This window comes from Uranotaenia lowii, chromosome 2 (genome assembly GCF_029784155.1).
Source record: "Uranotaenia lowii strain MFRU-FL chromosome 2, ASM2978415v1, whole genome shotgun sequence".
In the NCBI taxonomy this organism is placed as follows: domain Eukaryota; kingdom Metazoa; phylum Arthropoda; class Insecta; order Diptera; family Culicidae; genus Uranotaenia; species Uranotaenia lowii.
Window position 1 is genome coordinate 54,848,829 of NC_073692.1, and position 24,248 is coordinate 54,873,076.

The 24,248-nt window shown below is 36.0% G+C and overlaps 1 protein-coding gene across 3 annotated transcripts in view; it reads right to left on the minus strand.

Moving 5' to 3' along the window:
- The window catches only part of LOC129743935 (neural-cadherin), an 833,438-nt gene that overhangs the window by 715,065 nt on the left and 94,125 nt on the right, over positions 1 to 24,248 (minus strand). For all 3 annotated transcript variants that reach the window (XM_055736178.1, XM_055736177.1, XM_055736179.1), the window contains exon 2: positions 10,889 to 12,722. In XM_055736178.1, coding sequence (XP_055592153.1) covers positions 10,889 to 12,464 — 1,576 coding nt within the window. In that variant the 5' untranslated portion in view covers positions 12,465 to 12,722. The remainder of the gene's footprint in view (positions 1 to 10,888; positions 12,723 to 24,248) is intronic.

The following is a 24,248-nucleotide window of genomic DNA, read 5'->3' on the forward strand; positions in this document are numbered from 1 at the left end:
GTTGAGGAAGCTACCAGATCATATATTTTTAATCAAAACTTGGGAAAATGTTGAACATTTTCTAAAACTACTGATTATTTTCTAATCAACTTTCAAGAAAAATATGTAACCGGATTTCATATCGATTATTTGAGAATTTGCTTTTAAATCGGGTTACTTTGAATTCAATTTTTCTCTGACTCACAAAATTACTTCAAAATGGCTTAAAAAGATCAAGTTTAACTGTCGACTCTTGAGAAAGTAAAATCCAAATCCTTAAAATATGAAGCTCAATTTCCGTCGGTCCCACTTAATTACAAAGCCCACGCTCGGTCTGCCCGCTGGCTGGAAATGAATTCATTTCCCACCTCCGATCATCATCCGGAGGGCAGTATTTACACGATCATAAATTCTAATCTCTAATCTCGACGTACCCGATGATTTGATTTTTAATTTATGGCTGCCCGCCCCGAGCAGGGATCCACATTGAATCGAAAAGTTTGTCCAATCGGATCGAAATCTGCCGGCTAAACCAAACGAAACTAAAACGCAACAAGAGTTTTGATGAAAAAATGGAAATGGAAACATAAACAAAACAAACGATCGATTGAACCCGCGCGGGATTGAAAGGGTGAAGTGGAATTCCCATTCCAACAACAGCAGCGGACGACACGGGAGTTTGATTCCATTTTCGACCATACGCAAAGTTGGGGGGGGGCGCTTCGTAAAACGGGCGGCAATAGCATTTCGGCTTAATTGTAATCGACATATTAAAATTAATAAATTTACAACCGGCTTAGCCGGAAAGAGAGGTGTCGGATTGTTTTGATTTCTTTCGAAATTTTAAATTCCCACTGGGCGGACACACGCACGTTTTCGAGGTTGAGAATGGATTAGGGAAACGAATCGCAAGAAGCCATCAGTTTAAACTTCGCTTTTTATGGCTCAATGTGATGAGCGCAGTCGCTAAGTGGCCTGTTGTCGACAGGTGGGAAGTTATTTTTCAAAAGGAATTTTAAGCTCGTGATTGTTGAAATATGTTTTGAAAAAAAAAAAACTGTCACAAAATGTGATAGGACAAATTTAAGAAACACATTCCTAAGTTCCATTTGACGACTGTGCCACTTGAATACTATTTACTTTTAACATCAATTTTTAGGAAAAGGAATCAGAAATGGGGTGAACTAGATAATTGGGTTTTGAAACCAGATTTTAGACTCGAATTATAAGCACAAATTCACACTTTAGACTTGAGATTACACCCATAAAACAGACTGTACTCCAATAATTATCTTCCTTGGAGATGGAACTATCGGTATGAGATTCTATGCCAGACCGGCATTGACAAGTTTTCTAATAACTGGCATTGTCCTCTCAGAACAACCGCATTGCATATGTCTGAAAGAAACGAAAGTTTACAAAAATACTGTCAAATGATGTAGCGATGTATGCGGTGTATGTATGTGAACCAGCATTAGGCTAGAAAAACACCGGCCAAACGGCAGCGAGCCAATGCAGTACGTTTTTTGGCAATCGGCGATGGCAGAAAGGCCTTAAACTTTCCTTTACTAACCAACTCAGATGGTGCACTGGGTAAGATATCGGACTGGCAAGCCGAGATGCGAAGGTTGCAGTGAGTTCAATTTTCACTTTTTTTTTTTGAATTTATTACCCAATAGGGTGAAACTCCCATAAATTGTTTATCACATTAGTCTCAGAGTTCGAATTAACTTTTAAAAATTTGTGTCTATGTCTAACATTGTAAGTTTAGCAGGTTGACTGAAACGAATTTCAAATTAAGATATTTAGGATTAGTACCGTATTTGTTTTCTCCCCTTGTTCAGTGTTGCACTTAACCCAATAAAAACACACACACAAATGGCCGCCAGTGTATTGCTATTTCACTCACTCAAACGTACTCTCGTAACACTGACAAAATTTTCGAGACGCTACCACCCGAAAGCAGTGCAAAACCTGATCAAAACCAGTGCAACACAGTCCAAACAAACAAACAAGATGACAGCATTTAGTGGTGCACCAGTGCAAACCTAGGGCAACACTCGGAATGAACAAACAAGGTATAAGAAACTTTTTTTTTTATGTAAAAAATAAATACGGATACACCCAAAATTCAGTCTTTGCTTCAATCACAAGTTCTCAATATTCTGTGCCATTAGTATAAGGTAAGAACGCCCGTGGCGAAGATTCGATTTGAGATCGCTGGAAGGGTATACCCAGCACAACCGCAGTGCGCAAAAGACCACAAAAAGCTGCAAATTGTCATTTATAACCAGATTCGGCCACTCAATGCCTGAGCAAGCCACTCAAATAAAGGGTAAGGCCTCTCAGAGCAGGGCAACTTAGATCCATTCCAGCTAAAATTAATAGGCAGAGAGGTAACTCAAATCGCCAGCGGGATCGTTACGATCTCTCTGGCGATTTTGCATCATCAAATCGGATGAGAGGAACTCACTACATGTGTGCCTCGGGTGAGTGCCACGATATGATCTAAGTCACGCCTTCTACACACGAACACAATCCGAATCTTGTTTGTATGTTCCCCGTCGGGAAGCGAGTTTGCCTGCCTGATGAGCCGATTGCTCAGCTTGAGAGCGCACGTAGATAAAATGCGACCACATCGATTAAATGAACGATTAACACGTTCGTCTCCACGCTCATTTTGGTAGTTATGCTAATCAGGCCCAAAGAATTTTTCGAAGCATGAAAGTAAAAAGAGCGAAACCAAAGATTTTAAACGCTTGGCGAAAGTGAGCTGCTAACTTGAGTGAGAGAGCGTCGCAACGATGAAATGTGAAGAAAAGTTTTTCAAATTAAAATTACCCTTTTGCTCATTTTCAACATCTTTCGCCTTGTTCTAATCTTCTATCCGTCTATAATCTTTCAATTCTTAAATATAATTTCTCAAAGAATATTAAATTTCACGGATATAGCCGATAAAATAATTTCATAAAAAAAAAGTTTTTCAATAACAATGCAATTAAAAACCATTTTCCAAATATCAAAGTATTTGGCACCCCTGAACACCCAAAAAAAATCAAAACACGAACATCTTTGTATCGCTTTTCAACAGGGCGAATTTGTCGAAATTAGTACCGGAAAATTCCGTTTATCGTGCGCTCTTCTCAAAAAACGATTCTGTTCTCCCATGGTTTGAGGTTAGGGCTGAGGCCTCCTGCTAATATGGTGTTCGTGTAGAACTGTCAATTGATCTGTTGTATCCTTGAACTCCTGATTTTCGGCCCAACACCGCGTTTCTATTTTCGAAAACGTCTGGAGCCACAACGTCACTCCTAAAATTGACGAGACGCTTGTTCGCGTCCTAGTTTGCCGAGTTCAACTTACTCTGAGTAAATATTGATTGTGCTGAAGCAACGCTGCAGCACGTTTGATACACAACACCGAGCTAAATATTCATTTTGAATCTACCGACTATTTTGATTTCACTTTTCCGACGGCTTATCCTCATAGATATCTCGGTTGAAAAAGCTGAATAAGAATTTTCGTCATGTGTCGCCAAAATTAACCGTTTCGTTCTAAATTCGGTGAATCAACTCTCAATTTTTTGCCTAAAGGGTGTTCGGATAAAAAAGTGGTCAACCAAAATTCGCCGTATTTTTTTTTGTAACATTCAAATAAAAAACCTTTTGTAGGTGTATGTGTGAAGAATGATGTTTCTAATTGGCTTTCGACATTTCGTCTTCAGTTTTCAAAATGGCGTCCAAGCAAGAAGAGCTACGAATCAGAATTTTGTACATGCGTCGTGAAAATCCAAACTTCGTCGAATGTGGCGAAATCAACCGTCACCAAAGTAATAAAAGTGTTCGGGGAACGTATTTCAACAACTAGATAGCCGGGATCTGGGGTCGAAATCTGGGAGCCGCAATGACGAATAAATTAGTTATTAGCACTTTCAAGTGAAACTCCAATCTATCCATTCGAGATCCTAGTAAGCGCGTCCTCTCAAAAAAACGACAGAGAATTCACAAAATTGAGTACTGGGTATCCCGACGTAGGTGGGGGGGGGGGGGGGTTTCTTCTATATGTGTCTATTTTTGTACGCTGCGGGAAAAAAGTATTAACAGTGTTCGGCATCGCTAACTGAAAAATTAGCGCCGCTAATCAAATCGCTAACTCATACAAAGTTAGCGATCGCTAATTAAATACGCTAAATGTGCCAAAAAAGTTATCGCTTTAAGTTTAAAGCGCTAATCGCTAATCGCTAACTGTTTATTTACCAACATTAAGGCCGAACAAATATCAAATTTTTCTTTAGTAACGCACTTCCCCCTTTCGATTTATCCAACTCCCCAAGGGGGAATTAATGAAGTTTCAAGTATTTAAATTAAAATAAGTTTGATCATATTTTCATAAAATAATATGAACAAAACCAAAACTGTCAAAGCTAGGAGTTTTAACGAGTCTCTGTGTTCTATAAATTAAAACAAACGATTTTCGAACAATTAAAGAAAGAGCAAAATAACAGAATGTGAAAAATGGGAGCTATATCTCTCTTTTTTTTTATTTGAATTTTGGTTAAAAATTTACTCGATTTATAGGTTTTGTGCAAAGTAGATAGTATGCAATTTTGTTGCAAATAATTTTTCGTGCCATTTTTTTTTTTTTGTTTTGGCATTATTTTACATAATCCTCATTTAAAATCTTTAACCTGCTTTCCCCTTTTTCAAATTTGCAGGAGCATTGTCAAACGTGAACATTTATACAATTTCTATTTGAACTTAAAACGAAGGCTACAATAGTGATTTTATCTTATTTCTATATGAACTGATCTGTAAAATCTTACAAAAAACTGTATTGTGAAAGTAAATAGCTCAACCACTTGAAAAGAAATGCTGACGAAGAGATGTTGAAAATAGTTTTATAGTGTTTAACACCTTTTATAGTTATCTTCTTCCGTAAAATTTGCTAAAAAAAAGTGCTTAAAGAGAGAAATGACACTAAATACATTTTTTCTCTAACTCTAGTACGCATTCCTCCAATGAATCCAATTAAACAATCAGAATTATGCACAATGTCAATTTGACTTGATTAATGAAAAAAAGTTTATTCTATCACTAAGAATTTGAGAGATTGATACACATGTATGGCAGTTAGCGATCTGCCATCATGCTCAATTAGCGGAACCAAAAAATAGCGGAACCTTTCAATTCGCTAAATCAATCCAAATTTAGCGGCAAAATTAAACCGCTAACAAAAAGTTAGCGGACTAACCAGCGAATAGCGGATTAGCGCTTTTGTGCCGAACACTGAGTATTAATCATACAAACGGGAAAAAACGCGAGTAACGGTTTCTGAAAGGGTTAATCCAATAAAGCATTAATTTTGGAAATTGCATATTTTATGCCCTTAATCAAATCAACCCAACTGTAACGGAATTCATTCGGCAAGCGTCGTCAGATCTGAGCCGAGCACACACACGTCACGCACGATAGGAACACACGAACACAATTCGGAGCGTGCTCTCTTGGGGCAGATCTAAGCATTTCTACTCAGATCTCGTAGCACTCAGCCGAGACACGCATATGAAGCAAAATCGCCAGGAAGACCGTTACGATCTCTCTGGCGATTTGAGTTACCTCTCTGCCGATTCATGTTTACTGGGATGTCGCCAATAAGTTGGGAATATCGTCTAAAACCGAGCATGAAGCTTAAAAATGATCCGAACTATCGACTTATGAGATGGTAATGACTGCTAATCGCCATGAAAAGCAAAACCTTACGGCAAAAACAAGATCTAGGAAGCTTTATAAGACATTGTTGACAAAGTTTGATTGCGTGATAATGGACGATGAAACCCACGCCAAGGCAGACTTCAGATAGTTTCTTGGACAAGAGTATTATACAGCAATCGGAAGGAAAAAAGTGGGAAACATTTTCAAGCATATTAAACTATAAAAGTTTGCCAAAGTTTACCAAGAAATATCTCGTTTGGGAAGCTTTCTGTACCTGAGGATTGTATAGCGACTTTATCGTTGCAGCCGGGACCGTCAACCAGCAAATTTACGTAAAAGAGTGTCTTCAAACGCGTTTGCTGCCTTTCCTGAAGAAACATTACTTGACTGTGCTGATTTGGCAGGATTTACCGTTATGGAAAAAAGCTCATGGAGTGGTATGCCGCTAACAACATTCAGATTGTGCCAAAGGATAAGAAACCTCCCAATATACCCAGAACTTGCCCAATCGATAAATATTGAACGATAGTTAAGCAATACCGTAAGAAGACCCAAAAAAAACTGTAACAGCTTGAAGCAATTCAAAGCAAACTGGCGTTCTGCACCGAAGAAAGTGGATAACGTAGGGTTGCCATCCGTCCCGCAAAAGCGGGACATGTCCCGCTTTTTTTAGAAAATGTCCCGCCATCCCGCTTTTTTCTGAGAGCATTTCTGTAGAACTGAATAACAATTTTATGAAGTTTCACTGATTTACACTGAAAAAACCTAAATTTAGCCTCATTTTAAATTCATTCACAATTAAATAATTCAAATATTTTTTTTTTCGTTTTTTTTTTCTCCTAGAAATTAAAGATTGAATTCAAGATAAAATAACTCGTTAGGTTATTAGCATTTAAGGTTGCCGGAGTATTTTCCTGACATATCCGGACCGGGCTAATCTGGGCTATTTAATCTAAACCCATGGCAAAATATTCGGTCAAATTTGGTCGAGTTATTCAATTAAAATACACTTTAAAACATTTTTTTTACAACAAAACACATCAGCTGATTTAGGCTTCCGAAAAACTATTCATGATTATTCAGATAAAACATGCTCAAAAAATCGTTTTTAGACGTAACTATAAAAAATATAATAACTCAATTTATGATTTTTTGTTTCTGTTCAATTTTCAAATAAAGTCAATAAATCTGTGCAAAATCCAGGCATTTTTTACGAAATCCGGGAAACTTTTCCTGAATTTTGTGTCAAATATCCGAGCAAGCCCGGGTAAAATCGAGCAATCTGGCAAGCTTATCTTACCGTAGCCATAACAATCTGGTTCAGTTGAGCGTTCTTTGTGCACGTTCTAGCGATGTTAATATTTTTCGATTGAAGAAAATAGTCTTTAAATTGTTTTAAAACAAAGCCAGCTTCAGATGTTTTTCTTGAATCCTAACCGAATCCCTTGAATGTAAAGCTTAAGGAAAAAGTCAAATTCCGGATAATATAGAACAGAACTTCCGAGCTAAAATAAACTATTTTCAATCAAACAATGTACGAATGGACGAGTAAAATTTAATAAATTTGGTAGGTAATCATAAATGGCTGTTAAACAATTTTAAAACTTTCTTCAAATTTGTTATTTTCAATTACTCTGAAGTACATCATTTTCGACTTGGGTGTTCGCAGTATACATAGAAGGAAGTTTTCTTGAGAAATCATTTTTTTAAACAAATTTCGTGTATCCATTTTTTATTACTATCAATGATTTATTTGAGATATAGGAACATAAACATTTGTTTAGGAATGGTCATAAAAGTAAGGATTTTATTTTAATTGTTTCTAAAATGTCCCGCTTTTTGGGGCGATGTCCCGCTTTTTTTCGTGAAATGTCCCGCTTTTTTCTGAAAGTATCTGGTAAGCCTAGGATAACGTGACTGTACAAAATCTGATGGCAGGCGTCAAACGAAAGTCTCTCCGATTGACTAGGTCGACCAAAATCTTTACTGAGTATTTTTTCCGTCTTTCATAAATATTGAACAAAAAGAAAGATGATTTGAATTTTTAATAAACAAATACTCGATTTACACGCAATTTAGTCTGGCAACTTTTTGATTCGACCACCCTTTATTCTGTCGATTCCATAGAGGATATGCGAACTGGGATGATCAGGCTGCTTGATTCCAGGAAAAGCAAAAATAAGAAAAACCGAATGAGGCTCTCGGCTTAAACAATAATAATTCAGAACCAAAATTCAGTCCCTCAGAAGCGCAATTGGTACAATGGTGCACTTCAGAACTGCTAATTTTCACTTAGAACCAGGATTAGGCCACTCAGAGTCAATGATGATAACTCAAAACCAGTGTTGGGCCGCTCAAAGCCTGAAAATTAAATTGAGAGGGCTAAATAAGACCAGGGGGCAAAATCAGAGTCGTTGATTAGTTACTAAATCAAAGCCATGATAAAACTTCTCAGAATCAGAATTGTTAAAAAAAACTCTCTTTGAAAAAAAATTGTAATGTATGCCGTCCAAAACCAAGAATCGGTAAAATAAAAATTCGTTTACAAAATATCTAAATTGAGTTCAGGTGAAATTTTGGGGTGAATCTTGACTCATCAATGCAATTCTTTTGACTTTCGAGAAAAAAAACCTTACAATTTTATTGAAATCTCAAAAATTTGTAATAAAATATATCAAAGCTGTACAAAATGATGAAGGAATCTTAGTAGAAAACCGTTGGTATGACAAAAATAAATATTTATCAACAAACGATCCTGCTGTGCTCATCACAATTTTTCATCACATGCATCACAATCCATTCATACGAGGCGTGAAAATGATTGGAAATAATCTATATTGAGTAGAAACTGTTCTGTAGCAATATACAATTATTCGGGGAGAATTCGGCAAATAATTCCAGGCCTTTCTCTACAGTTACTAATTAAAAAAAATACATTACAGAAGTTTTTATATTATTCAAAAAGCACATATGTAAATTGTGCTATGAAACTCTTTAAAACTAATTTTCACTAACCTTTCGTAAGAGCTCAAGATAGTATCAAACATTTTAGAAGAAGAACTTATAATATCACGTTATTTGATGAAGCATATCGACACAGAGGTTCATCGAAAGAAGTTGTTCGTTTCCGACGCAACTGAAGTCTTACCGTAAACTGATTGCTGTGCTCACGTTTCATAATAACGATCGTGGGTTTACAAATCAGTCAACTTTTACGGTATACCATTCCCATAACTCGGAATTTTTGGATCCAAAGAATGATAGAACCGAACGGTAGTCAGCTCGAAAAAGCCGGGCCATAAAATCCGCAATGTAGGGCAAACAATTTATTGCACATTTATGACACCCTTTACTTTTCATTGGAAACCGATTCGGTGGTAAATCCTCGGAAGGCTAAAAATATGCCATGTGCAGCTCCTTTTTTCAACCATTATATGGGTGTTCCATTTTCGGAAAGGATTTAAGAAACCTCAGGTCCCAAAACGGCAGTTTGGAACGATGATTGCATTTTGAATGGGTAGAAAATCAATCTTGTACCATTTTGTAGGAACTTCGTTACAAAAGTTAAAATCGTGAGTAGGGAAATTTTCTGGAAAAAATAATGGTTAAAAATTTATCAAACTCGGTTGACTTTAAAAATTGTTTTTTTTACTAGCCAGCTCACACATTTTTATCCATTGTCGATAGCAGATTATCGATTTTTTTGGTTTTATTTTCATTTTTTCGCTGAATGGAGCCCCGTACCATTTTTTGTTTACGAGTGCGTTAAACTTTACGAATAACTCCCATTTCAGGCGCATATCGTCGAGCCATGTTGTGCAAAACGCGATTTCAAGTGCTGTTGGTAGAATCATAAAATTCGCATGGTTCGATAAATCAATTCACTGACATACACAAGTGCTGACTTCATGAAATAATGATGATGTATTGCGTAGATTATGTCGTGGCATCGATTTACTTTCAGCTGAATGCCCCGTTTCAGCTTGGAGCCGATGGAAAAACTAATGGCCGTACTAACTGAGCTTGGAAATCAAAGTGAATTTTTCTTCTAAAACTCAAACTTCAAAATTCAACCGGGTTTTTCCTATACATACAGTGTCGAACTATAGAATAGTACCGCTCTAATGCAAAATATCCAAATCACCTTTAAACTGCCAATTCAAATATAATAATGTGCGACACCTAGCGGCAAACACTTAATGTAGTATGTCAACTTTGTATACTGCACGTTTGTTACAATCAAAGCAACCCGTTTGTTCTACTCGACCAGAAAGCTGTCAGAGGGTAAAAAAAGTCCCGTCATAAAATAAGACCAGCTCATCGGTTCGGCTGTTCCGGCATTTTCAGCGCTCTAGATTTGAAGAAAAGGTGTTATTTTCGGTGTTGTTTGTCCATTTTCGTGTCCTGGTAAGTATTTCCCATAAAATTAATCATGTAAATCATGAAAACAAACAAAAAATGAAGATTTCCTTCCTCCTACTCTGTTTTCAGCGAAAATGCGATGGGTCGGGCACAGCACTGCACGGAGGTCCAGCGAGCGATCATCCGGAATCTGTACAAAGCTGGCAAAGGCCAACGCGAGATGGCCGACTACTTAGGAAGGTCGAAAACTTTCGTTTTCAACGCGCTTCACAGCACCGGCAAACGGGAACTGACCGGTCGCCCCCGCAAAACGACGCCGAAGGACGATTCGGCAATTAAGCGGGCCTCGCAAAAGGACCCTTTCAAAGCGTCCAAGCAGATCAGAGACTAGCTGAACTTATCTGTGAGTTCCCGGACGGTTCAGCGACGGTTGGTGGAGAAGGGACTAGAAGGAAAAAGTCCCCGGAAGGTGCCGATGCTGACGCCGAAGCACTTGAAGGCGCGGCTGAAGTATGCGAAGGACCACTTCGATTGGGTCGGTCCAGAAAAGGAAAAACTATGGAAAATGTGCTGTGGTCGGATGAGACCAAAGTGAACCTCATCGGCTCGGACGGAAAGAGTTGGATCCATCGCCCACTCGGCTGTGCGTATATGCCCCATTATACAAATAAAACATTCAAACATGGAGGAGATTTTTTTCTCAAAGTTTTGTCTTTTTCTGTTTTGGATTGAGCAGTGGTCGTATTCTATTGTCCGACACTGTAAATCTAGCCTAGCTCAAGGCGTACCAGTGAAGTTGTCTAAAATAAAGTAGAAAACATGGAAAACAAACTCACCATTATGTCCCTGATTGGTGATGATGACCCAAAAGTCAATGGTCTTCTCCGGTCCAAGCTCTTCATAGTCCCACTTCTTCTTCACCCGTACGGCACCATTGGTTTCGACCGTCACCCATGGGTTCTCGTCCCGAATCTTAAACGTTTCCCGATCGGTTTCCTTTTCCAGTTGGAACACGTTCCGACCTTCGGTATCACCGTCGGCTTCGGTGAATTCGATTCGTTTCGTTGGACGCACTGCGCGAGTTACCCGACGTTTGTCTCTTCGGTGCGAGTGTTGGTATTCGTGTTGGAGATGTTGAAGAACAACGGGGATTGGGTCCGGGGCAACGAATTCTAGGAGTACCCGTGCTGGTTTCTCTGATTTGAGAGAAGGGGTGCGGATGTCGTGAGCTTCGACGTTGATGAACAGCTCCGAGAGGTCTGGTTCACCGGCGAGAAGGAGTTCACCGGTTTGAGGAACGATAACTACGGTGTTGCTGGGATTGATTAGGCGGTAAGCTACCTTGTCTCCGTCGGCGTCTTTGGCTTCGACTTTGCCGAGACTGGTGAAGCGTTCCCAGGAAATTGTTTCGTTACCGTAGATTGTGGTTGATTTGATACCGGTTACGGTGAAGCGGTAGTCGGATTTGGTGAACTGAGGGGGATTGTCGTTGACGTCGAGGATCTTTATTTGTAGCTTGACTTCGGCTTTGTTGATCTTCTTTGGATCGGTGGCTTGAACGACGATGGTGTATTCGTCTTTGGTTTCCCGATCGAGTGGTTTGTTCGAGACTAGCCAGACACCGTGCTTGCGAGTGTCGTCGATGCGGACGGTATGTTTGATTTCGCCGCTACTGCTGTCCTCCAGTGCAAATTCGTGACCGTCGTTTCCACTCACGATTGAGTAGATTATCGTTTTGGCACCGCGCGCGGAGTTTGCCTGTAGAAGCGGAAGTTCTCGGACTCGCGTACCGGGATTCTTGTTTTCGTACAATTCGCCGACCGTTTCGCCGAGTGCACTGGGGAAGTGTAGCATGTCTTTGCGATTCATAATGTACAGCTGTAGCTGGTGTGTGGTTGTGGAATTCGGTGTCTCCTCCAGGACGACCAGCTTCACCGGTCTGTTGACTAGCGGAGAGAGATCCGAAGTGGTCATAACCATACCATCGTCCAGCACTGTGAAGTACTTGGAGTAGTCTGTCTCCAGCATCCGATAGTTGAACGGTTTCGATGAGTATGACGATATTGACGAGAATGGCGAGTTCGGGCTAGTGAAGTTTGCCGTAAACTTCTGGATGCTGTACCCGGGATATGTATCGTGTGGTAGAACTATGCTAATAAAGCTGTTCGTTGGATCGAACTTAAACTCTTCACTGCTAGCGCTATGATGGCGATGATGCTTACACGATACTAGGGCAACATTGAGATTAAACACTAACACTAATACGATGGCTAACATTGAAACACTGATTACTTTAGATCGTTGTCTACGATGATGCGTTGCTGTCATGGATTGCCGCCTACAGCCATCGGACGAATCCGGATCACCGACACTCGGTGGCCGCATTCTATCTGCGGCGCCGAGCTTCCCCATGGCCTCTGTACACTGACCACTGACGACTTCTTTACTTTTACTTTACACTGTACCAAATTGAAATACTTTCAACGAACCTTGCCCGATACTTTTCAATTTACTTCATTTACTTCACTGACTTCGTCACTAAACAACTCGTGCCCACTAATGGCCGTAGCCGATTAACTTACAAACTTTACGAACCACACACTAGGAGAGGGCCATTCGGCATCTTCATCTTCCAGATTGCGTTGACGATTCTGTCGATGACGAGATCACCTGAAAGCAGATACAAAAGGAAACACGTAAGTATAGATGTTTATGCTTCGTTTTATTTCTAAGCCCCGGAAAGCCTTCCATCGATCAATTTTAATTAGAGGAAGATGAAATTTGGCCCAACCCGTTTGTCCGCGTTGGATCAAACCGATTCCATCAAGTTGTGGTTTTTTTTGCCGGTTCCCCGGAACTTCTCCCGAAGCAAACGACCTCAAGCAGTTAATCGGAGTGCCTGACTTCTGGGCCAAGGCTGTGAATCGCTAAAACCACAAACATGTAAAGATCACCTACCAGCATACTAAGCAAAACCACACGTGACTTCCGAAAGCTGACTCATTTTCAATCCGATTGAAAACCAACCACAAACGGCTGGATAAAAACTGTATTTCATTTCAGTTGATGATAGCGCTTTCCTGTTTTGTTGCGAAACTTTGATGTTATAATACGGATTGAGTTTCCTATCCCAAATGTTTCGGTGTAAGTCTCCTTGAAGATTCAAGTGAAAATAAACGTGCAGCATCAGTTTAAAATTCTTTAAGTTTAAAACAAACTAAAGTACATCCAATTGAGCACCTTTTTCGCATGATTTCCATTGGAAGCTGCTTCTCGTTTTGCAGAAACATCTAAAGAGTCGGTAGAGTAATTCAAATTCAATCAAATTCCTGTCCCGGAAATTGGTCGGGCGCAATTTCAGGCGAACTTTTTCCTCTCTCTCCGGTGTGGTTTCCGCGAAGCGGAAAAAGGTGCCCGCAGAACACTGTCTGACCTGTCTCAAAAGTTTAATGCTGGGCCCAACCACCGGGAAAGGTGAGGCAGAACAGACGAAAAACCATCATCGGCCATGATTAAATATTAAAAGCCAAATTGAAGAGCTGAGCGCCAGGCAGACACTACTCGAGGAACATCCGAAAAGCGCAAACGCCCAATCGGCAGCTACACATGTTTTATTCAAATCGAAATTCTATCCGCCGAAAACTCTCGAACCGGAGTCCGGTGGCAGAGTGCCGGAATTATAAGGCATCAGTTGGCTAGCCGGGTTCAAGAACGGGTGGAAAACGAAAGCTAATTAGAATTTTCGGAAGCAATGAATGCAAAGCTCTGTGAAAGCTAATCTGATTATTCCTACGGTAAATGCAACTCGTGCGACTACTTTCGGCTTTGTTCAGTTTATTTTTCTAGCTCTGAGAATGGACGGTTGTCTCATTGTTTCTCGATGAAAAAGGTTTCTAACTGGTGAGCAAATTTGACAATTGAATTTACTGTTCCCCTATTCGTGAAAGCTGTGATGCAGAAACAATTTTTGGTAAAGCTTTAAAATAACTTATTAGTAAATTGATAAAAAAATGTCAAAAATGTCAAAAATGTCAAAAAAAGTTAAAAATGTCGAAAATGTCCAAAATGTCAAAAATGTCAAAAATGTCAAAAATGTCAAAAATGTCCAAAATGTCAAAAATGTCAAAAATGTCAAAAATGTCAAAAATGTCAAAAATGTCAAAAATGTCAAAAATGTCAAAAATTTCAAAAATGTCAAAAATGTCAAAAATGTCAAAAATGTCAAAAATGTCAAAAATGTCAAAAATGTCAAAAATGTCAAAAATGTCAAAAATGTCAAAAATGTCAAAATATCAAAAATGTCAAAAATGTCAAAAATGTCAAAAATGTCAAAATTGTCAAAAATGTCAAAAATGTCAAAAATCGAGGTTTATCAAAACCGCCGAATGCGTTCTACTTAAACTTGTCAAGACGACGCAAGGTCATAAATCATAGTTAAAATTGACAAAAATGAAATTTTCAAATATTTCCTTCCCGAAAAGTGTGAACCTAATCTACATAATTTTCTATACAACAATAAATGCTAAGCATCCTCAAACAGCTAATTGATTGTAGGCAATTAATTTCCGAGACAAGCGCTAAATTGCCCCTCATTATAAGCCGTTCGGCGCAAAGGAGCCGTAAAAATTCCGGAGGAGGTTGGTCTTTAACTTGTTCCTCTTCGTTCGTTCTTTAAGAAGAAGAAATCAGAATTACCTTTCCTCGCGGAACAACCAGGTGTTTCGGAAGGTTTATATTGTCTGGGTCTGGGACAGCTCCGATTCAGCACACGACGCGTATGAAATCTTCACTCATGTACGATCCCTTTTAGGAGGTTTGGGCTGCTGGATCATGCTGGTAGATGACTTTATGCTTAATACTTTTTCCTTCTTCCACACATTGACTTTTGACCCGGACCATGCTGAGCAACTGCGTGTGAATTGGGCTTTCTTCGGTGCCATAAATTACTCCAGTGAATGAGACCCGCGCAAAGTTGAAAAAACGTGCCCTGAACAGCAATAATGATGGTTGGTTACATGAAGCACGAGGCAAGGGACCTTCCAAGATCCCACTGAAAGTGAGGCGTGAACAACAGAAAAGATGAAGAAGATGGGTGTGATTCATTCGATGCTCGAGGAGATGTTATCAATCACCCTTTACACCTTTTTACCAAACGACCAATGAAGCTCAGATTAGGACAAGCCACGAACAAAACTGCGGATTCTTTTGTAAAAAGACACCTTTTTCTCGCTTGGTTTTCGTCTAAGGTCATTACCATTTGAGACCTGGATACGTCGCAACTGGATCAACTGAGTTGCTCCAAAATAGAATGAACAGACAAGTGAATTTCTAAGAATTCAAAGCAAAAACGACGAGTTTTTAATGAGAAGCAAATAGAATTCCAAACAAAAACCGGATTGGTTCACAAAAATGCCTATCGCATTCGTTTCAAAAAGCCACATCACAGAGGAAACAGAAAGCTTTGTCAAATGACAGATGATGATAGAATGATGATCCCTGCCCACTTTCTTCACAAAACCGAAATGTCGAACAATATACATCGAGTGAACTCGTCTCGTCATGAAAAAGCAGCGACAAAACGACAACAGCCAGGGTTTCGTTTTTGTGGTTTTCCGGTTTGGGTCATATCACACCCACAACATCGTGCGGCACGAAGAAAAATCGTTGACAACTCAAGAAAGGTGACGATCTTATTATGACGATATGAGCTTGTTTGGGAATGGATGATGGATTTCCAAAAGGGCCGGCAAAAATAATTGGGAAAAAGAACCGGTATTCAATCTAACAAAATCGAAACAGATTTGATTCAAAGAATACACTGAATACACTGGAAAAAATTAAACTGACAATTTTAATAAAACACTGAAAAATACTAAACTGACAATTTTAACAATTCTAAAAATGTTGACAATTCAAATAATTTTGACAATTTTATCAATTTTGACAATTTTGACAATTTTGACAATTTTGACAATTTTGACAATTTTGACAATTTTGACAATTTTGACAATTTTGACAATTTTGACAATTTTGACAATTTTGACAATTTTGACAATTTTGACAATTTTGACAATTTTGACAATTTTGACAATTTTGACAATTTTGACAATTTTGACAATTTTGACAATTTTGACAATTTTGACAATTTTGACAATTTTGACAATTTTGACAATTTTGACAATTTTGACAATTTTGACAATTTTGACAATTTTGACAATTTTGACAATTTTGACAATTTTGACAATTTTGACAATTTTGACAATTTTGAAGATTTTGACAATTTTGACAATTTTGACAATTTTGACAATTTTGACAATTTTGACAATTTTGACAATTTTGACAATTTTTACAATTTTTAAAATTTTGTCAATTTTGACAATTTTGACAATTTTGACAATTTTGACAATTTTGACAATTTTGACAATTTTGACAATTTTGACAATTTTGACAATTTTGACAATTTTGACAATTTTGACAATTTTGACAATTTTGACAATTTTGACAATTTTGACAATTTTGACAATTTTGACAATTTTGACAATTTTGACAATTTTGACAATTTTGACAATTTTGACAATTTTGACAATTTTGACAATTTTGACAATTTTGACAATTTTGACAATTTTGACAATTTTGACAATTTTGAAGATTTTGACAATTTTGACAATTTTGACAATTTTGACAATTTTCGACAATTTTGGACAATTTTGACAATTTTGACAATTTTGACAATTTTGACAATTTTGACAATTTTCAAAATTTTGTCAATTTTGACAATTTTGACAATTTGGACAATTTTGACAATTTGGACAATTTTGACAATTTTGACAATTTTGACAATTTTGACAATTTTGACAATTTTGACAATTTTGACAATTTTGACAATTTTGACAATTTTGACAATTTTGACAATTTTGACAATTTTGACAATTTTGACAATTTTGACAATTTTGACAATTTTGACAATTTTGACAATTTTGACAATTTTGACAATTTTGACAATTTTGACAATTTTGACAATTTTGACAATTTTGACAATTTTGACAATTTTGACAATTTTGACAATTTTGACAATTTTGTCAATTTTGACAATTTTGACAATTTTGACAATTTTGACAATTTTGACAATTTTCGACAATTTTGGACAATTTTGAAAATTTTGACAATTTTGACAATTTTCAAAATTTTGACAATTTTGACAATTTGGACAATTTTGACAATTTTGACAATTTGGACAATTTTGACAATTTTGACAATTTTGACAATTTTGACAATTTTGACAATTTTGACAATTTTGACAATTTTGACAATTTTGACAATTTTGACAATTTTGACAATTTTGACAATTTTGACAATTTTGACAATTTTGACAATTTTGACAATTTTGACAATTTTGACAATTTTGACAATTTTGACAATTTTGACAATTTTGACAATTTTGACAATTTTGACAATTTTGACAATTTTGACAATTTTGACAATTTTGACAATTTTGACAATTTTGACAATTTTGACAATTTTGACAATTTTGACAATTTTGACAATTTTGACAATTTTGACAATTTTGACAATTTTGACAATTTTGACAATTTTGACAATTTTGACAATTTTGACAATTTTGACAATTTTGACAATTTTGACAATTTTAACAATTTTTACAATTTTTAAAATTTTGTCAATTTTGACAATTTTGACAATTTTGACAATTTTGACAATTTTGACAATTTTGACAATTTTGACAATTTTGACAATTTTGACAATTTTGACAATTTTGACAATTTTGACAATTTTGACAATTTTGACAATTTTGACAATTTTGACAATTTTGACAATTTTGACAATTTTGACAATTTTGACAATTTTGACAATTTTGACAATTTTGACAATTTTGACAATTTTGACAATTTTGACAATTTTGACAATTTTGACAATTTTGACAATTTTGACAATTTTGACAATTTTGACAATTTTGACAATTTTGACAATTTTGACAATTTTGACAATTTTGAAGATTTTGACAATTTTGACAATTTTGACAATTTTGACAATTTTCGACAATTTTGGACAATTTTGACAATTTTGACAATTTTGACAATTTTGACAATTTTGACAATTTTCAAAATTTTGTCAATTTTGACAATTTTGACAATTTGGACAATTTTGACAATTTGGACAATTTTGACAATTTTGACAATTTTGACAATTTTGACAATTTTGACAATTTTGACAATTTTGACAATTTTGACAATTTTGACAATTTTGACAATTTTGACAATTTTGACAATTTTGACAATTTTGACAATTTTGACAATTTTGACAATTTTGACAATTTTGACAATATTGACAATTTGACAATTTTGACAATTTTGACAATTTTGACAATTTTGACAATTTTGACAATTTTGACAATTTTGACAATTTTGACAATTTTGACAATTTTGACAATTTTGACAATTTTGACAATTTTCGACAATTTTGACAATTTTGACAATTTTGACAATTTTGACAATTTTGACAATTTTGACAATTTTGACAATTTTGACAATTTTGACAATTTTGACAATTTTGACAATTTTGACAATTTTGACAATTTTGACAATTTTGACAATTTTGACAATTTTGACAATTTTGACAATTTTGACAATTTTGACAATTTTGACAATTTTGACAATTTTGACAATTTTGACAATTTTGACAATTTTGACAATTTTGACAATTTTGACAATTTTGACAATTTTGACAATTTTGACAATTTTGACAATTTTGACAATTTTGACAATTTTGACAATTTTGACAATTTTGACAATTTTGACAATTTTGACAATTTTGACAATTTTGACAATTTTGACAATTTTGACAATTTTGACAATTTTGACAATTTTGACAATTTTGACAATTTTGACAATTTTGACAATTTTGACAATTTTGACAATTTTGACAATTTTGACAATTTTGACAATTTTGACAATTTTGACAATTTTGACAATTTTGACAATTTTGACAATTTTGACAATTTTGACAATTTTGACAATTTTGACAATTTTGACAATTTGGACAATTTTGACAATTTTGACAATTTTGACAATTTTGACAATTTTGACAATTTTGACAATTTTGACAATTTTGACAATTTTGACAATTTTGACAATTTTGACAATTTTGACAATTTTGACAATTTTGACAATTTTGACAATTTTGACAATTTTGACAATTTTGACAATTTTGACAATTTTGACAATTTTGACAATTTTGACAATTTTGACAATTTTGACAATTTTGACAATTTTGACAATTTTGACAATTTTGACAATTTTGACAATTTTGAGAATTTTGACAATTTTGACAATTTTGACAATTTTGACAATTTTGACAATTTTGACAATTTTGACAATTTAGACAATTTTGACAATTTTGACAATTTTGACAATTTTGACAATTTTGACAATTTTGACAATTTTGACAATTTTGACAATTTTGACAATTTTGACAATTTTGACAATTTTGACAATTTTGACAATTTTGACAATTTTGACAATTTTGACAATTTTGACAATTTTGACAATTTTGACAATTTTGACAATTTTGACAATTTTGACAATTTTGACAATTTTGACAATTTTGACAATTTTGACAATTTTGACAATTTTGACAATCTTGACAATTTTGACAATTTTGACAATTTTCGACAATTTTCGACAATTTTGACAATTTTGACAATTTTGACAATTTTGACAATTTCGACAATTTTGACAATTTTGACTATTTTGACAATTTTGACAATTTTGACAATTTTGACAATTTTGACAATTTTGACAATTTTGACAATTTTGACAATTTTGACAATTTTGACAATTTTGACAATTTTGACAATTTTGACAATTTTGACAATTTTGACAATTTTGTCAATTTTTTTCAATTTTGTCAATCTGACAATTTTGACAATTTTGACAATTTTGACAATTTTGACAATTTTGTCAATTTTGACAATTTTGACAATTTTGACAATTTTGACAATTTTGACAATTTTGACAATTTTGACAATTTTGACAATTTTGACAATTTTGACAATTTTGACAATTTTGACAATTTTGACAATTTTGACAATTTTGACAATTTTGACAATTTTGACAATTTTGACAATTTTGACAATTTTGACAATTTTGACAATTTTGACAATTTTGACAATTTTGACAATTTTGACAATTTTGACAATTTTGACAATTTTGACAATTTTGACAATTTTGACAATTTTGACAATTTTGACAATTTTGACAATTTTGACAATTTTGACAGAAATTAACCAATAACAAATTGGATTGAGGTTTTGAGTTCGTAGTGGTTAAATATTGGTTTAACTTTGTGTTTCATTATTGGCAGAAGATTGGAACCGATCTCAAATTGAAAAAAAAGTTGGTCCTCCTGCGAAGGTGGTCCAAATCAAATAATCTTTTTCTTCACGCATTTTGGGGGTGCTTCGACCCACAGTCGAGCGAACTAATCATCCATCAATTTAAAACTCGAAGAAGTAAAAACACCATTTGCTGGCCAGACGCTTTCCACAACAATAGTCTTTGGAACCGTAAAATGATAATCTGTTTGATCTGAACCGGCACCAGCTTGGAAGAGCCTTCTCCATTCGAGATTGAATTATTCAGAGGTTTTTTGAACTTCAACCAGAAGAAGACGACGCCTGTAGTTGGTATCATTCCCTCGTTACGGGTAGAAGGAAAGATATAGAATTTCAAATTTCACACCTCCTTGGTTGTCGCTTTTGGCTTCCAAACGTCTCTCTCGTTCGAATCGAATCGATGGGGGTCTCAATTTGGAGTGTGCGCGCGTTCTTCTTTGGGTTAGATTGGGTTGGGTGACACATCTTTTATTCCCGATTTCTTATTCATCAAGGATTATTTTCTTCTAGCTGCCCGGCTGGTTCCGTTCCGGGGAATCGTCTTTTCAATTATGGGGTAGGACCAACGCCATCGTTTCAGGCGCGTTTGTTGTGATAGTTTGTCTGCTTATGAATCAGCAATATAAATTGCTTCCCCGGAACGCTTTAATGGGTCTTGGACGGGTTTCTGATGACAGCAACAGTGAGCACGAGCTGAGCACTAATGAATCCGGTTCCGATTTCGGGAGGTGAATAATTCGGGCTCGTTTGTTTTATATCGCGAGATAAATTACACTTTCATCAAACTTCGTTGAGTGGCTGATGGTATTTCTGTTATCACGCGGACACAAATATTTTTTTGAGATTTCCAACGCTCTGTGTAGCAGATGCTCTTCCCCATCTAGTGAAGCATAACTTTTCAGGATTTTAATGCAGTTATATTACCCGCTTGGGGCCCTTCTAGCCAGACTATGGCACTCAGTGTGCCCTAATGGTGCACACCTCAATGATTTATGGCGGGATGTCTGGCCACGCAATTCATACCGGTGTGGTCTGGGACGGTAGAAGCTGCAAATTACCTATAGAACCTCGTATGGTTTAGCAGACTCTTAGGACAGACAGGATCTCCAGCCCAGAGTGCCCGGTCGGGATTTTCGGCTTTAAATTAAGATTTTAATAAACCGATAGCAGATATCTAAACCGTTCAACGGTGCAGCGAGTTCGTATATGGAAGAACGTTATTTGGTGTCGTATAGAATCGTAAATATATTGGTCCCATTTATGAGAAAAGAGTTCTTTCCTGCATAAAAATGTGTACTCCAAAGGATAAATCGAGATAAAAGGAATAAAAGGGAAGGAAACAGCCATTGGGATGAATCATTCACCAGGACGAAACTACTAAAAAAATGCATCAACCTCATATTTTGGACCAGCTACCTACATTCATTATGATATTATTTAAAGCCAAGATTTTGCAAAGATAAAACAAACACACATAAAAAATCTTCCATTGAGCTAAATTCAGCAAAACCAACAATTGTAGATTGCGTTCGGCAAACAAACATCGGTTCCGGAGCCCAGCAATGCCAAAGGGCAGAAAAACCACAAACACCAACCGAATCAGTCGAGTCACGAAGAACATGTCATTTCTCATTCCAGTTCATCACCAGTCCCGAACATATCCTGAGGGTGCCAGCCAGTTCTACATTATTAAGGTAACAACAACACTAACCAGGAGAAAGTTCAATGACTTGGATGGCGAAAATTTGGGAAAAACAGTTTCCCCTACACAGTTAGTCTGGGTCTAGATTTTTCCCGACTCAAGGTTATGGTCATCAGCAGCCAGGGTAGAGCTGTTGTCACAAAGTATTCCCAAACCGAGGGTTGAATGTGAGGGAACACGCACCCATACACATACACACAATCACAAATTCGGAGATGATTCGATACATAAACTCTTGATTGGGGAAAAGCTGAATGAGGGTGAAAACACGAGCAAGGGATAATGAAAATTGAATTTTCGACAGTTGTGTCGATCTTTCGGATTCTCACTGATGTCGTCGTGTGTGGGTAATGGATTTTGGAATTCTTAATTAAGTAGGTTGCAGGGATTGGCACGGGTGTTTTGAAATAAAGTCAGAAGAAATGTCTCAATGGTAATTTTAATTGATTCAGGGAAAGAAGTAGCTCAAGGGAACAAGTGATGCCGGCAGATTAATTTGATTTCCACATATAAAAAGTATTATTGTGTAAATCAAGACTCAAAACCACCAACTGGAGAATAAAACAGGTTTTTTCTCCGGGGATTAGTGAATTCTGAGTGATATCGATATGAATCATTTCGTTGTTCAGTTATAGCGTTTCATTGTGAAATAAAACATTATTCAAACTTGTAGTGAAGCCACAATTGAAACATAACATCGAATCATCTGTAGTTTAGCTTTAGGGGAGAGTGGGGATACTTGATCCCCTTTTCTTATTTTCACCATATCTTTTTGGAAAAATTTAGCAACTCACCGTCTTTTACATTTTCTGACAGCTTGTAACTTCAAGTTTCTATACTCCAAAAATTACAACGATACTTGAGCCCGTTGATGAACTAGAAGCATTTTCGTGAGAGTAAAAAAATTGCGGGTTTTCTGAGGTTAGGGGAGACTTGATCCCCTATTGAAGGATACTTGATCTTTTATTCAGGAAGCCCTAATCCTTGTATAAAAATCAAACAAAACCCCTAGATAAAACGTTAATTGACTCTTTTGGTCATGTTTGTTCTCATTTCACAATTTATAGCAGACATATGAAGAAAATTCTATAACTTTGTCTCAACGCTAATAACATTGCATACTTAAAGGCGCTATTTTCTATAATTAAGAGAAAATTAATTATTTTTGATCTTTTCTTCAGACAATTGTTTGATAAATATAAGTTTTTGGATAAATATTAGTAATTTCGTAATCAGCAACCATAACGATCAATTCAGAAGAAGAATATGCCGTTTGGAAGGGGGGATCAATTGTACCCAACTTTAGGAGATCAATTGTACCCATAATCAACATTTTAGAAAACTTTTTCTGAAAAAAGTTGAGAGTTTTCCATTGCTTTGAAAATATGGCATTATGAAGTGCATTTTACGCTCGAACGATTAATACATTGGAACAAATATTTTTTCCATAATTTTACCATGTAAGGAACATTTTAAAGTGATGAAAAAAGATCTTCAAGTTACATTTTGTGAAATTTTTCAAACAAAGTTCAATTACTCAAACAATTATTTTGTTAAAAAAATTTAAACTACAAGCATTGTTATTTTGCTCATTTTGGCACATTTTTCTAGAACATTTGATCTTTGTAAGACATTCCAGTTTCGAGATATAGCTAAGGAATCAAGTATCCCCAGGGATCAAGTATCCTCATTCTCCCCTACAGTATGAACCATAAAAAATGTGAAAATCTGTCATCAATGTTCAAAAACACTTTTCTTAATTTCAACATGATTTAAAAACCTTTTTTATTAATTCAGGCACGTAGACAAACTTATTGAGAAAAAAATCGCACGATTTGCTCACTTTCGACCTCAACTACACTCTCCAGGCTTGATCTGAATCGAGAGCATACCTTCGCATTATAAGCCTCTGACATTAAAGCTCACATCTCAGAGATGGAATCCTGCAGTGAATCCACACTTAGGTAAAACGCTGACATACGCTAGTATTAAATCCGGGCTGCTTGAAGGACACATATATTATTGGACTACGCAGTAGATCGAGAAAAACAAGTTTTTTCGATGATGGACAAAGTATTCAAGTTCA